This window comes from Laccaria bicolor, genomic scaffold (genome assembly GCF_000143565.1).
Source record: "Laccaria bicolor S238N-H82 LACBIscaffold_1 genomic scaffold, whole genome shotgun sequence".
NCBI lineage: Eukaryota > Fungi > Basidiomycota > Agaricomycetes > Agaricales > Hydnangiaceae > Laccaria > Laccaria bicolor.
In genome coordinates, this window is record NW_001889872.1 from 1806890 (window position 1) to 1820906 (window position 14017).

General features: G+C 49.2%; 4 protein-coding genes and 1 pseudogene across 5 annotated transcripts; 2 read left to right on the forward strand and 3 right to left on the reverse strand.

The window, feature by feature from the left end:
- The first annotated feature begins 119 nt into the window (after window positions 1-119).
- On the forward strand, window positions 120-1652 carry LACBIDRAFT_399621 (precursor to secretory protein Ssp120). Its single transcript, XM_001873472.1, has 9 exons — window positions 120-243; window positions 298-317; window positions 370-417; window positions 470-545; window positions 596-770; window positions 825-845; window positions 898-1315; window positions 1376-1394; window positions 1444-1652. The coding sequence occupies exons 1-9, from the start codon at window positions 124-126 to the stop codon at window positions 1486-1488; spliced, it is 942 nt and encodes a 313-aa protein (XP_001873507.1). The 5' UTR covers window positions 120-123; the 3' UTR covers window positions 1489-1652.
- Window positions 1653-1781: 129 nt separating this feature from the next.
- On the reverse strand, window positions 1782-8403 carry LACBIDRAFT_242578 (annotated as a pseudogene; the record flags this gene model as incomplete). Its single annotated transcript is given in 27 exon segments — window positions 1782-2015; window positions 2066-2180; window positions 2229-2353; window positions 2405-2688; window positions 2738-2943; window positions 2992-3103; window positions 3254-3425; window positions 3478-3553; window positions 3599-3759; window positions 3830-3955; window positions 4005-4235; window positions 4289-5087; window positions 5138-5195; window positions 5254-5424; window positions 5443-5504; window positions 5557-5689; window positions 5744-6053; window positions 6107-6486; window positions 6604-6712; window positions 6764-6874; window positions 6926-7096; window positions 7139-7476; window positions 7527-7677; window positions 7727-7855; window positions 7914-7994; window positions 8054-8200; window positions 8272-8403. Coding segments are annotated over 27 exon segments (5124 nt in total), but the record flags the coding sequence as incomplete, so codon positions are not given.
- Window positions 8404-8800: 397 nt separating this feature from the next.
- Window positions 8801-10345, reverse strand: LACBIDRAFT_301396 (uncharacterized protein; the record flags this gene model as incomplete). Its single annotated transcript, XM_001874094.1, has 3 exons — window positions 8801-9447; window positions 9499-9554; window positions 9603-10345. 3 exons carry the CDS (start codon window positions 10343-10345, stop codon window positions 8801-8803), a joined length of 1446 nt encoding a protein of 481 aa, XP_001874129.1.
- Window positions 10341-10963, reverse strand: LACBIDRAFT_301397 (uncharacterized protein). Its single transcript, XM_001874095.1, has 2 exons — window positions 10797-10963; window positions 10341-10747 (listed from the first exon to the last, which is right to left on the reverse strand). The coding sequence occupies exons 1-2, from the start codon at window positions 10909-10911 to the stop codon at window positions 10404-10406; spliced, it is 459 nt and encodes a 152-aa protein (XP_001874130.1). The 5' UTR covers window positions 10912-10963; the 3' UTR covers window positions 10341-10403.
- A 78-nt stretch (window positions 10964-11041) lies between these two features.
- Window positions 11042-11773, forward strand: LACBIDRAFT_187028 (uncharacterized protein). Its single transcript, XM_001873473.1, has 4 exons — window positions 11042-11052; window positions 11104-11189; window positions 11247-11427; window positions 11554-11773. Exons 2-4 carry the CDS (start codon window positions 11169-11171, stop codon window positions 11622-11624), a joined length of 273 nt encoding a protein of 90 aa, XP_001873508.1. The 5' UTR covers window positions 11042-11052; window positions 11104-11168; the 3' UTR covers window positions 11625-11773.
- The last annotated feature ends 2244 nt before the right edge of the window (window positions 11774-14017 follow it).

The following is a 14017-nucleotide window of genomic DNA, read 5'->3' on the forward strand; positions in this document are numbered from 1 at the left end:
GCCCTTCCCAATTTGGGGGTACTCCCCACCTACCCACCGTGGGAGCTGTGTACGCGATCGGTGGATCTGACGCCTCTTGGGCTAGTCGTTGCTTTGGACAATCCTCTGAATTCGTCTTTGACGATGCTCAAAATTGTATGTCTGTCATTACTCGTTCTCGTCCAAGGCGCCTTTGGCCATGGAGGACATGAAAACACAGGGCCCGCTGCTGGCGAAACAATTCAACAGTATGCGCAGCGACATGTATGCTTTCATCACCTTTCATACCAACTAAGCTAATTATCGCCTCCGTGATAGATGTCGTCCGAGCACCATATGTGAGTTTGACCCTCACTTGTTCACCGCCTTGTTAAACCTCTTGTACAACAGTGATTCATTCGACATTGGGAGTTTCTTCCAGCTTCACGACTTGGACAGGTCAGTTCATGTCCTTAGTTGACAAAGGCCAAGCCCTCATTCGCATCACTAGAAATGGCTTTTGGGATAGGGATGAAATTGAAGCAATCTATGGTGTTCATCACGTCTACTCACAGAAAAAGTCAAAGGTGTGTAATGCGGGTCCACGTACGGTTTTTGCTGACCCTGGTTGGCTCAGGATGACATTGAACATCAGAAGAAAGCGGACATGATCGTGTCAACCGTTCTAGGTCTCCTTGATTTGGATAAAGATGGCAAAGTGTCACCGGAAGAGTTGGCGAAGGTTGGGCTGGATGGCTTGCCGAATTTCGACGATGTAGGTGCAGAGGGGCATCATTATGATGTTGAGAGTGGTACGCACAATATTCTTCATTTCGCACTCTTGGTTTTCTAATTTATATGAATAGAATTCTTCCTTCACCACGAGGGTATGTCCAATATGCAATGACCTTTGATCATACGAGCTTAGCGGCGCAACAGAAAAATTCCATTCTACGCCCGAAACGCAGACGGACGACTCTTACACCCACCCAGAAGACTTGGAGCATTTCGCACACCACGAGGATATCGAGCGAAAGGAGGCTGAGAAGGAGGCCAAGTTCCAAGGGATGTCGGTTGAGGAAGTTGTTAAATCTCATCAGGACGCCGAACAAGCAGCCCTCAAGAAAGCGGCAGAAGCCCCTCAAGTCCCCGTCGCTCCACATCCTCATGACGAACAAGTTGGCGACGTTCCCGTAGCTGACCCTCCTTCCGCTGCGAAGCCCCGGGTAACTCGAGTGACCCCACCGGAGAAGCAAGATCCCGAAATCAGATACAAGGACGCCAAGAACAAAAAGGGGGATTGGGGATCTGGTCCTGGTGGGTACAAACCACCAGTGGAGCCGGGAGATAAGATGCGGTAAGCTCATCCTCGCGTTTGCACTTCTCGTTTCCTTACTGACCGACTGCGTTGCTTCAGGAAAAATCTACCATACAAGGTAATGGCTTTTCTTGAGAAATCTACTTTGAGACTGAGAACTGATTCAGAGTCGGATGCAGTACAAATTTCGTCGTAACTGGGGGGATTTCTAGTCCAAATGACCGATTATATCCTGCTAGCCAGATGCATATTATTCCAAGTAGTTTGGTTACCCTTTGCCGTCGACTCGCTAAGTTATAGGGGTTAGGAGGATCCTACGACAGGTGCCTCGTTTCTCTTTTGTGTAATGTAGCCTAGTTATTTATACCATTCAGACATATGAGTGAAGATGAGAGAGAAGCTTCCCGTTCTGCCAAGTGAGGTGGTCATGCGATTATTAGTAAAGTATGCTGAGGCAACAAAAGGTGTATACTAGCGAATACAAGGTATCAGCAAGGAGGCGTATCTATCTTCCGTCAAACATGTCATCCATGATCCCCTTCTCCACCGCTTCCCAATCGATATTGCCACCACTTGCGTACACACTCTCATAGGATGATATACTCACATGCGAGAAGAAGGGCACCAGATCGCGCATGCTCTCTATCTGTCGTATGGAGTTCAACAGGGGTCTTCGCATCGGCCTCTGATCGGCAAACGTAGATAAAGGTTCTGGTGTAGCGATCGTAGTTTGCGAGTTCTAAAGCAGCTTCTAAGTAAGATGTCAATGGAAGAAAGAGTCATGCGCACCGCAACAGGAAGATTTCCGGCAATCTCTGCTAGCCGGTCCATCATGGCTTCGGGGAACCAGTTATCAGGACGATAAATGGCATCAACCGTGTCAGTGATGAATATCCATTGATGTCTATGAAAAAGTCAAAAATCATCTGGTACTGGGGATCAAGTTACTGACATTTGGAATTCTTCCGTTTGAAGTACAAGCAATAGGTCAAGACACTTGCTTGCAGCAAGAACCAATTGCAAGTCCTCTGAACCGTCGGCCGGCAGAGAGACAATGACTTGCCCAAATATACGGTACTACTTTTTCCGTTAGATGTGTAAATAGCAGAAGGGGAAAGAAAAGCGGACCATCTCTGTCAAGATGACAGGCCAGAAACTTGTCAAGTTGTGTGGTGATAGCCGACAAAGCAGAACCCGAATGCACAGGAACATTTCGCTCTGCACGATAGGCGAAGAAACGGTGCGGAGAGTATCAACCAGTTTTTCTTGTATTGTTGGCAGCTGAGTGAGGAAGTGGTTCTTTTCTCCCGCGAATAGCACGTATGATAAACGCCGAATATTCAGGGACCGTAGCAGCATCTCGTATTCCCGATTCGTGAATATGTTGGCAGAGGGAGCGTTGGCTACCTTGCCTAGAGCGTTTGTCAGTTGGGCACTCCCAGGTCGCAAACCAAAACTCACTAAGAAGTTCAGGGAACGCAGTCTTATCAGAGTCGTATAGGACCTTGACGATAAGTCTCCATCTACTCGCGGATTCCGGATCACAGTTGAAGAGTCGGTTGTCGCTCAAAAGGTCAGCGACGGGAGCTCGCCATGATTTCAGGGCTGCCGGTATGCGAGTCATCTCTTGCAGTATTGAAATTACGGTGCTATCGAGGTCCATCGGTCTGGAATGGGTTAAGGAACAAATCAAATCCCGAATCCTGTGGTCGCACCTTGTTTTCCCTCTCATGGCAGGGTTGACGATGTAGTAAATGATGTTATTGCAGGTGGTGATGATTTTGTCGTTTTCTATCAGGAACCTACGCAGGTTCGGTAGGGCCGAAGCTGCAATGAAGGTATTGATCTTCCAAAAGTGATCAATAATCAGCAGAGAGGGCAGATATCACCTTACCTGACCAATCACCTCGGCTGAACTTGGGGTATCAGAAGCAATGGAGGCCATGCTACTTTCGAGCTTGTCATCTAGCTTATTACCTAAGAGGTTGTTCTGTAGAGAGATTTGCGCTATCTTACCTGTTTTAGGAGCGGGCGATTCTCGCCCATTTGTTGCAACCGCTTCCTTTGTGCCGCGTCTTATCCACGAGCCTTGGTCTGACGAACGACCAACATAGATAACACAAGAGTCCAGCAGTCTGGCATAGTTATCCTGGATTCACAGCCGATAAATGACTAGCTTCCGAAGAGAGGATCTCATCTACCTGAAGCTCTTTGCGAATCCGCTTGTCATCTACCGCAGTTGTCTGTGTGACCTTCTCAGCTAGAACACCAAGACATCTAAAAAAAATATGAGAAGATTTCTGACTTTCGAGGGACACTGACCTCAGGGCTGGAAAGTTTGGAGCCTTGAATTCCCGCGTGCTACCAACAAGATCTTTGACAAGCTGCAGGTAACGGCCCCATACCTGGAGCGCAAGAGGTCCCTCTAGTCGCCGTAAATATTGCTCCAAAAACCTGAACAACACAGCATCAGTCCTGAGAGACTGTCAGTGAACGCGAGATGTAGATGGAAAGCAGAACAAACAGATTAGGGTTAATCGCCTGCTTCTTGACTTTCTCTGAAGCACCAGAAAGACGACAGGATATGCTTTCGCATATCATATGAACGGCATTCTGAGCGGTAGCAACTAGTACATCAACCAGTTCAAATGCTGCATCAGGTGAAGCAGCAGCAAGCTGCTTCAATTTCAGTTTTGTAGGCAGAGCGGCAAATGGGACCCGGACTCACAGAATTGTCTTTGCTCCACCAATCGACAATCGACTCGAAAACCTCCGCAGATTGTACACGAAAGAGGTGTTCAAGAACTCGGCGACATCGTATCCTTGTCCGATTATATATGAGGGATACTGATTCATCCTTGGGTGACCAAACTTCAGGCGCCTTCCAGATGAGTGCGGCCCAGACTGAATAGAGCACTCGGATCCCTTCATCCAGAGACCGGTATCCCGGAGAACGAGCCTAATCAGTCGATCGGTGCTATGTACGCAGTGAAGTAGTGGAAACAGACATACGGTGAGTTGCTCTGACGGAACCGATTGTGCGCTGTCTGAGCTAAAAACGCCCGAAACATAGCCTAGCAAACCGCTCGTTTCTCCAGATGGCTTTTCCAACGCGCTTGTCTCGTCTTCGGAAGTGTCCGGTTCGGAAGTATATGCAAGGCTCAGCAAGATCAGTCTCTCCAAACCGTTGAGGAACATGACCATTTCTGCTTCTGTGACGCTGGTTGAAATGTCGTCCGCGTAATCCCGCGACTGCGACGAGGCCTTGAGCACTTCTGAAAGAGAGGAAAGGAGTTGACGGCATAGGCAGTCATTGAGAGGAGCAACAAGGGCTTGCAAGGCTGGTTGGAACTGAGGTATAGCGGTGAGAATAAAATCCAACCAGTGCTGTAACACTGGCCGATTCGAGCGTGTTGAAATTCCGTCTATCAAGGCTTGGATCAACAACGGGTTCACAGGATATCGTATGCTAGTATCCGGTGCCTTCTCCTGAGCAGTAGCACTATCTGGCTGGCTTTCTTCCGGTCGCTTACTGACTGCATTCCGCTGGGCAGTTTCCAAGTTGGCTGTCAAGGCAGAAATGAGGGAGTGCAGAAGGTGTAGGAGTTTGTTCTGTAGATCAAGCCGAACCATGTGGATGGAGAAGTAAAGTTTCCCAACGACAATTGCCTCGATGGATTCCGTCGAGATATTATCCACATCCCCGCGAGCCACAATGAGTTGCAGGAGTTCGACGGCAGCAGACTGAATTACTGCGTTAAGCGGTTGCATTGCACTGGACCACTGTGGCTTGGGCTCAGATTGAATCAATCTTGGAACAATAGAGTCAGTCAGCCAGCCATGTGTGCGACTGTTGCATACCGAAGTAAGATCTCCACCATGGTGTCCATGTAACTCCCGTCGCCGTCAACCATGCCAACTGATTCACGCAGCATGAGTTAGTGGGGGAAAATAGAAAAATATCTAAGTTGACTGACAAGATTCAACCCTCTGCACTAAGCCTGCATGATGTGATCGCTTGATAGCAGACGATCGCGCTGCTTTGGAGAAACCTTGTCCTCCAAAGCGAACGATAGCAAGAAGCATCTCCAACAGATGATGCGTAAAGCGTTGGTCGAAAGGTCGTTCGTAGAGGAAACCCGGAAGTTCTCTGCCACGAACCTTACATGTGGTAGGTGTCCGCAGGATAGACGGATCCAGCAGATCATGAAGAATTGGATCGAGAACACTAGGTAATTTGCTTCAATGGGGCAGCTGGGCGGACAAGTCAATATACGTACCGCAGATATGACTTTAAGCTGCACCGCATCCACGTTTCACCCACTCGACGAAGGCTGGGGTCTTCACTCTTGAGCGTACCCAAAACGATCATCAAGGGAACCTTCAAACGGAACCCAGGCAAAAGATTATCCTCTGGAGTCATCTCTCTTTGTAAGTTGCAAAATTTCGAAGTCATACCAGACGTACCAGTCAATCGCCACAAAACTCCGAACGCTTCATATGCCTCTGAGACGTTACGAGATTCAGGCGAAGTCATCGATTGCGCCAAAATAGATTCAACATGCGAATGTGTCGTTGACGATTCAAGTGACCATATCAAGTTGACTGCACGCAGATGGTAGACCCCATAATCCGGACGGAGATATTTCAGAAGTTTGTTCACCATTTTGTATATCGTCGGCCGTTCATCAATTGTCAACTTGGGGGAGAGATATTCATTTCGATGGAGAGCTACGGAAATCGTGATAATGCGATCCACAGATGTAAAGTTTGCCGACTAAGATACAAAGTGAGCTACAACAGCTGCAGACATCATTGAGCGCAACGAACCTCGAGTTCAAAGGTTTGAAGAAGATCTTTCAGCCACTGGGAAGGGTTCCAGGAGACATCGGTTGGGGTTGCTAATCTGGCTATAAGTCGCTCGACGAGCGTCAATGATCGAGAAAGGACCTCTCGTAACACAAGGGTGTCATCCTGAGATTTCATCAGGGAGTTCGAGCATTGCGTGATTATCGAGATGAGGTTTTCAAATGTGGTGGCAAAAGGGACTGTGAATGTACCAGATGTGCTTGGAATGCCTTGGTTAGGTTGCACATCGTAGAAAGTGCATGCAAATAGATATGGAGATTGAGACCACCGTGCTGCGTCTGCATCACCAGCAAGTTCAGGACGTTGCATCAAGCCTGTATGAGGGACGTGCTTGAGAATTTCTTCCAGTAGGACAAAGCATTCCCGTGTAGATTGTGTCGTGATATTTTTCGGATTTTCTTGAATTCGGGACTTTGAGGAAATAAGCTTCCACGTTTGATGGCCCTTCAAAAAATGACTTACATTCACGACATCAAGGATGGCAGCAAAAATAACTGGGAGGTGAAGTGTTTGTATTTCCTCATCGTGTGTGAATGTCTTCAGAATAAACTGAACCAAATGGATTGCCTTCGTTGTGCATTAGATGGGGACGTGACTTCATCGCGGGCAGATGCATACCTCAAATAAGCTGCCATCACTCAAGAGTTCGGACACCACGGCGGTCAGCAGATGCTTCCAAATAATCTGAGGTTCCACTGCTTCGTATAGAGTACTCGCTGTCATGATCAGCTAAGACCTTGATCAGCGCGAATAGACCTGTGGATAAAGATGAAAGATTACATCGTTACCACTATCTCTCGGGCTTTCCACAAGATTCTTTATGGCCGTGAAAGAACCATAGACGATGACTGACGTCAATGGCGCCCCAATCTCCCATTTATCAAGCAAAGAAATGAAGATCTTGAACGGGCGTGATTCCGCATATTCCCCTGACGGTGAATCCATTTCGCTCTATAAAGCAAACAGACCTCGTCACTTGAACCCTTTCCATACAACGAAAATAATCACCTTCAATGTAGAGCTCAACAAGTCCAAAGCATTCTGCTTCAAATACGCCACCTGGTTCTCAGCCTTCTCGTCCGGCCCCAGAAGCCAGGTGTATAGTCGCCGATTAAGAGACAGGTCACGTCGTAGCACTACCCCTGTAGCAGCGCGCATCAGGATCGCGCGATCATCGGGGTGAGCTTTCTGCATCGCGAGGCTGTCCATTTTGAGAATCTGAAGGAGAATATCCAGAGCTCCTCTACGGACAAGAAGGTTCTCATCTTCAAGTGCTGCTGCGAACGCTCGAATCATGAGACCAACGTCCTTGCCCACGACAGATGTGATGTCTAAATGGCATCATGTCAGCAAATTGGTCGGGAACGCTAATGATGCTCACCTTCATCGGCATTAAAGCGAGGCAAACGACGGGCCAAAAGGTTAAGAGACGTTCCTCGGCCAGAGGGCGTGGTAAGCATGACCAACCATATGTTCTGGAAAAAGAACGAAAGGGAAACGGTCCCGGAAAGTCGATCCAAAAGGCTTAAAACCTGACATTGGATTTCAGGATACATACCGGAAAAGCAAATCTCAACACACCTTTTCGAAGAATTCACCCGTCTCCTCTTCAAGCCCAGGTAGCAGCGCGAGAATGAATGATTTCATGACAGGTCGTAAATCCCCCTGCAATGGGAGGTAATATGTATCGTAGATGTTCAATAGGGTAGGCTGGAATGATTGAGTGAATGTTATACCGCCAAGAAAGATACATTTCGCCCAGACGGACCTTCACAGAGGTAGCAGCATATTCAAAAAAGGGAAACAGGCCAGAAGACCACAACGGTAGGTCACGGTTCAATCCGTCGAGCTGATCAACGGCATTAAATCAGCCTCATCGCGTTTCGTATACGTTCAAAACTCCCTCACCCCAAGAACGGCGAGGATATGGGTATACACCTCCAACGCGCGCTGATGAACCCCCGTCGGCAATGCAGGGTTGAGACACTGAGATAGCCGTTTCGCCACGATCAACTTGCGCGGTATTTCCTTGAATTGCATATACGATTGAAATGTCTGCAGACAGAAATACGTCCACGGTTAAGTTCATTCATTGCCCCATGCTTACTATATATCGGCAAACGAACCTTGAGTAATTGCTTCAGAAAAGCAATACAATCTGCCCATTCATGCACGTTGTCGAACGAGTTGAGGCATTTCTCTACTTGCTGCACGTATTTCTTGAACTTGGGATCGGAGGAGTATGCATGGACCGACGCGCCTAGAAGGGATTCAGCAGATGTATTTGATGAAGTGAAGGTGAAGAAACATATGGTGAACTAACCACGGTCACCAGTTCTTGCGAAGACACCCTTCGTTGACGTTGCGGTCTCAACTTTGGACACCAATGGTGAGATCGAAGACATGCCAGCAAGCCTTCAGTGCGAAAACTCGATGCGCCTTGCGTGGTGGTGATTCGAAAAGAAGCCAAAAATCGGTGTGAATGGCAGTCGAAGTGCAAGTTATTTCAGGTCAATCACCGATGACCACATACACATTGGCGCCGTCACGTTACAACACACGTCGTCGTTGACAACAACTCATTAGGAATATTCAAGCCAGACACAAGTAATTACAATAAGATAGGGTATATGTATGGTACGTAGTATAATATAGTCATGAATCAGGGGGAGGTGCCATATCAGAATCACCAGCCTCAGAAGCAGCAACCTGCAGAATCCGCATTTTCGTAGGTGCACGGACAGCACTCGTCACCCCCTCCGGAATAGACGACCCCGAACGAGAGGGCGCAGCGCTCGTAGACAACGACGCCGTCTTTGACGAGGACGCCTTCAATTTCGACACGGCCTTGGGCGCACTTATCGAAATATTCGACAACTTGGGAAGTGTCATGCCCCCACCAGACGACGACTTCTCTTCCCCAGCCTTGAGCAAGAGCGCAGCGGCGTACTCCGACTCCTTCTCGCCAACCCACGTACGCGTGAACCACCGCCCACCAGCGATCCCGCGTATTTCCCGGTTCGCAGTCCGCCAACGGCGTACTTTCTTGCCGGATCTGTCGAGTGGTAGGGCTGGGGCGAATCCAGACGTCATTTTCGGAGGTGGCTGAACGGGGAACGGTTTCGTTGGTAGTGGATATTGCGGGATAGCGACTCCCTCGAGGTTGGTCTCTTCGAGCAACGGCATGCCTGTTGATGGCGGGGCTTGAGGAGATTGTGGCCTCGAGTGTTCATGTTCAGGTTCTGGGGAGTTGGCTTCGAACTGTGCCGTCACTGGGGAAGACGCAGCGGTCCCTGTGTATTCTGTGAGACGAGTGGGTCGGTACACGCGTATAGGATACCGTCAATACACACCTTCACTCAGCACGCCTGCATCCTCAATAAGAAGAGGTGGAATGGCCGTCTTCTGCCTGCCACATAAACTCAGCATGACATGAAAAATGCGTGTAGAGGCTTACTTCAAAGCTTTCGTCTTGGCCCGCGGGATAGCAGGCGGCTTGCGAGGGGAAGTCTTCTTCTTCCCTGGGACGGAAAGCTTTATCTTAAGAGGGCCTTCAACGCTAACTGGCGCTTCCGGTTCCACAACACCGTCGTGTGGTTCGGCCGGGTTGGCTTCAAACCATGACATGGTCGGAGGAACAAGGTGTGGTGCACCGCTTGTCTGGGGGATCTTCTCCCGTGTCTTCTTCTCCGCCGCGTCGGGCGGGCGTTTTTCACTTTTGCGTGGTTTCCTTTTTACGGCAGCCTTTTTCTTTTGAGAGGGATCTGCGGTAGAACGGGCAGAGGAGGGTGTGGGCACTGGAGAGGGTTTCGGGATGTCGTCGTCGTCATCATCATCAATGAGCTGGTCCTCTTCCTCCTCTGGCTCATCCGGCTCGTCCTCTGAGCCCGGACTATTGCGCTCAGCGACGCTGTTCCGTATTTGGGCCCAGTCGATAGGTTTTTTAGACTTTGGCAAGGGCTTGGTCTTACGTGTCGATGCAGCTTTTTTGGGTGACTGTGACGGAGGTGGTGGTGGTGGAGGTGGTGGGGAGTCATCCTCACGGAGAGTGGATATTTGAGGTGCATCCATGTCGACGTCTTCGTCCATCTCGTCGTCGGAGGGGTGATTCTGTGATTGGGATTGTGAGGTGGAAGCTGGGGGATCGTAAGTTACCCATGGCGATGCACGAAACTTTGATATGGTTTCTGACGGTGTCATTTGGAATGTTGTGAGAGAGGTACATCCTTGGTACAATTACAATTTGTTTCTACAACTCTCAACCTATTCTATCAGACAAACCTTCGTAGCCAGTCCACTTGCCCAGAGAGTCACCGACGTCCTGCGCACGCGTCTCATAGAAAATATGGGCGGTGGGCTGCAACACAGCCCAGCCTTTCGTCTTTCCATCCGAGTCCTTCTCAAGTTGATGACCCCAAACACTCCATTTGTCTGCTTTAGAATTGTACGACGCGACAGTGCACCCACAGTTCTTGCAGCGCCATCGAGTCTTCCAGGGCCTGGTCGGGACGGAGAAAGATTCCAGTAAGGCTTCATGGGGTTCTGAATGCGTCCATTTGAATACAGATGAGGGGAAGTGCAGGGTATGAATAAAGGCAGCAGCTATTAGAGGATGAGAGAATCCAATGCAAATATGATTCCGAGAGCTCACAGTTCAGGCTTTGACACAGTGTGCAATGGCAGTAGGCGCTGAGAATGGGAGATCCAGAGACGCTGTGGCTAACCTTCCCGCAGAGACAGCTGCCTCTGTGCACTCGGCTGCCCATGAGAACTGCCGTAAATATTATTATTTAGCAGTAGCTGAAGAGAAGGATGTGGTCATGGACAGAAAACCTTACATAATCACTTACCGAAATTCTCCGTTGCAAAGGTGTTGACCGAAAACTCTTTTCTCCACAAAAAGTCAGGTCCGTATATCTCTTGCCATAATCCCCCTTTTCTGCTAATTTTCAGTTTAGCGTCGAGGGCCGCCTGCACACGACCTTAGATTCGTACCACGGTCGAACGCAAAAGGGCTTTTACAATGGTCTCGTCAACAGTCAACGTACGTTTACCTCACTCTCCTACCCTACGCCGTTCTTCACACTATATCCCTCCCCAGGTCGTCCGGTACACGGCTCTTTTCTCAGGTATCGCTTATGGGTGGTACCACCGCCGAACTCTCCAAACGGCCCACGACCAACACAAGCTGGAGCATGCGGTCCACCATAGGGAACAATTGGTTGCGGAAGCCAAGGACGCATGGAAAAGAAAGCAGCAGAGCTCCATAAAAGATACCACCCGTGAGTTTCGCTATTCCCACCTTTGTCCCAGTAATATTTCATGGGTTTACCTTGGCCGGTGCCGCTCCTTCTTTTTCGCGACCAACTACTTCTTAATGCCCCAATGCTAAAACTACCCTTCTAAAGTTATCAACGACCCAGAGGATCCTCGGTTCGACTTAGAGAAGCTGATAGCGCATTGGGAAAAGAGCACATAATTCTGTATCTAATCTTCTTTCGGCCTGGCTGCGTATAGATTATTGCTTCAATGTTTTTCACAACACCCCGACGTTGCGAGTACACGTCTAGAGAGAGGGTCTCCGTAAAATAATTTGTGCCAATGACATGGTAATAGTATGAAATGGTCACTATTGCCAGTGACCGTGAGAAGAGCGCGTCGCGTCCCCTTTGGCATCTGCCATATCCTCCATCACAACCCTCGTCCATACATTCCCCTCGCACTCTGTAGAATCTCTCAAATTAGTTATATATCGAGCAACCACACTATCAAAACGTCCCATAAATCATGAAACCACAGATGGAGGAGGTCGAGGATGATCTTGCCGCCGAGGAAGAGAATAAACTGATAAATGAGGTCCGTTGACGCGTTTCGACTTTTTCTGTATCCCATCATGTCCTATGTTTTAGGAATACAAAACATGGTACGCTCCTTACCCTCATTCAAAGATCCCACCAATGCGCGCCACAGGAAAAAGAACGCACCATACCTCTACGACGTCGTCATCACCCACGCTCTCGACTGGCCAAGTCTAACCTGCCAATGGTTCCCAGACAAAGAACAGTGCGTTTTCATTCATCCTCCGCATCCTACTTACGCCTCTATAACACCCCACCCCAAGGAACCCCTCCAAATCATACACAACCCACCGTCTCCTCCTCGGGACACACACATCCGGCCAAGCCCAAGACTACCTCCAAATCGCCACCGTCCACATCCCCAAGCGCGATTCTGGCGCAGGCGGGTCGGGCGCGGACAAGCTCGATCGTGCAGATTACGATGACGAGCGTGGGGAATTGGGGGGACATACGATCCCACCTGCCCCGCGCATCCAGATCATACAAAAGATCAACCATGCGGGTGAGGTTAATAGGGCGAGGTATATGCCCCAGAATCCGGACTTGATTGCGACGAAGGCTGTTACAGGGGAAGTGCTCATTTTTGATCGGACGAAACATTCGAGTGAGCCGGAGAGGGGGGGAGTGTGTAAGCCGGATATTAGGCTTGTTGGGCAGCGGAGAGAGGGGTGGGTGGTGTGCTATCGATTTCTTACTACTGATTAATTTTTCGTTAGGTATGGGTTGGCTTGGAATCCTGTGAAGGCAGGCCATGTCCTGGGTGCGTCGGAGGACATGACTGTGTGCCATTGGTGAGTTGAATGCTTTGGATTGGGTTACCATTCCTGACTTTGTCGCGCAGGGATGTAAACTCGTACACCAAGGCTAAGAGCTCAATCGAACCTACAAACGTCTTCAGAGGACACACCTCTGTAGTTGGGGTATGTGATATATAGGCATCTCTTGTTTCTTGCTTACGCTGTAGTTAGGATGTTGACTGGCATGCGACCCAAGAAAACGTATTTGCGAGCGTTGGAGATGACAAAATGCTCATGATGTGAGTGTGCACGTAACACTCTGATCCTTGAATTCACAATTCTCCAGATGGGACACGAGAACACCAACAGAACCTAAACTCAAGGTCCAAGCCCACGATTCCGAGATCCTAGCTGTGGCATTCAGTCCAGCTACCGAGCATCTACTCGTCACTGGTAGCGCAGACAAGGTTCTTACTACCCCCCTCCTACCTAGGCTTGAAATCCCATTGACACCCCCTCGTAGACCGCAGTCCTCCACGACATCCGGTCCCCCACCAAGAAATTGCACGTCTTTGAATCGCACACGGACGAAGTCCTCCATCTCGCATGGTCACCACACAACCCAGCCATCTTCGCCTCTGCTTCAAGCGACAGACGTATTAACATCTGGGATCTATCACTGATAGGACAAGAACAAACGCCCGACGATCAAGAAGACGGGCCTCCGGAGTTGTTATTCGTACATGGCGGTACGTCGACTTTTCCAATCAAAAAAACTAAGTTACGAAATGTGCTAAACGTATAACAGGCCACACAGCGCGCCCAACCGACTTCTGCTGGGCCCCCGGTGTTTCTGAGAACTGGACCGCCGCCAGCGTGTCAGAGGACAACGTTGTCATGGTGTGGCAGCCTACTATGAGAGTGTGGGCTGGGGATGAGGTTAAAGTGGATGAAAAGGAGTTGGAGACGGATGCGATGGAGGGTGTTGAGAGTACCAGTACGGATAAAGGAAAGAATTCTGCGGCGAGTGGGGCGGGGAGTTTGAGGAGTCAGAGTATGAGTGTTGCTAGTGTGTCGGGGGATGATTAGTGGGGACGCTGAGGTGGCTTCATGTAAATGCATTTCGGTTTATATCTCTTGCCTTTCAATGGAATCGTAATCTTGAAACTTACCTCTGGTTCGTCTGAGAGACTATCATCCACCTGTACTTTCGTGCCTATACCTGTTTGCTGAATTCAAAACAAGCGTCAATTACACCATCAAATTGACGTCCTCCC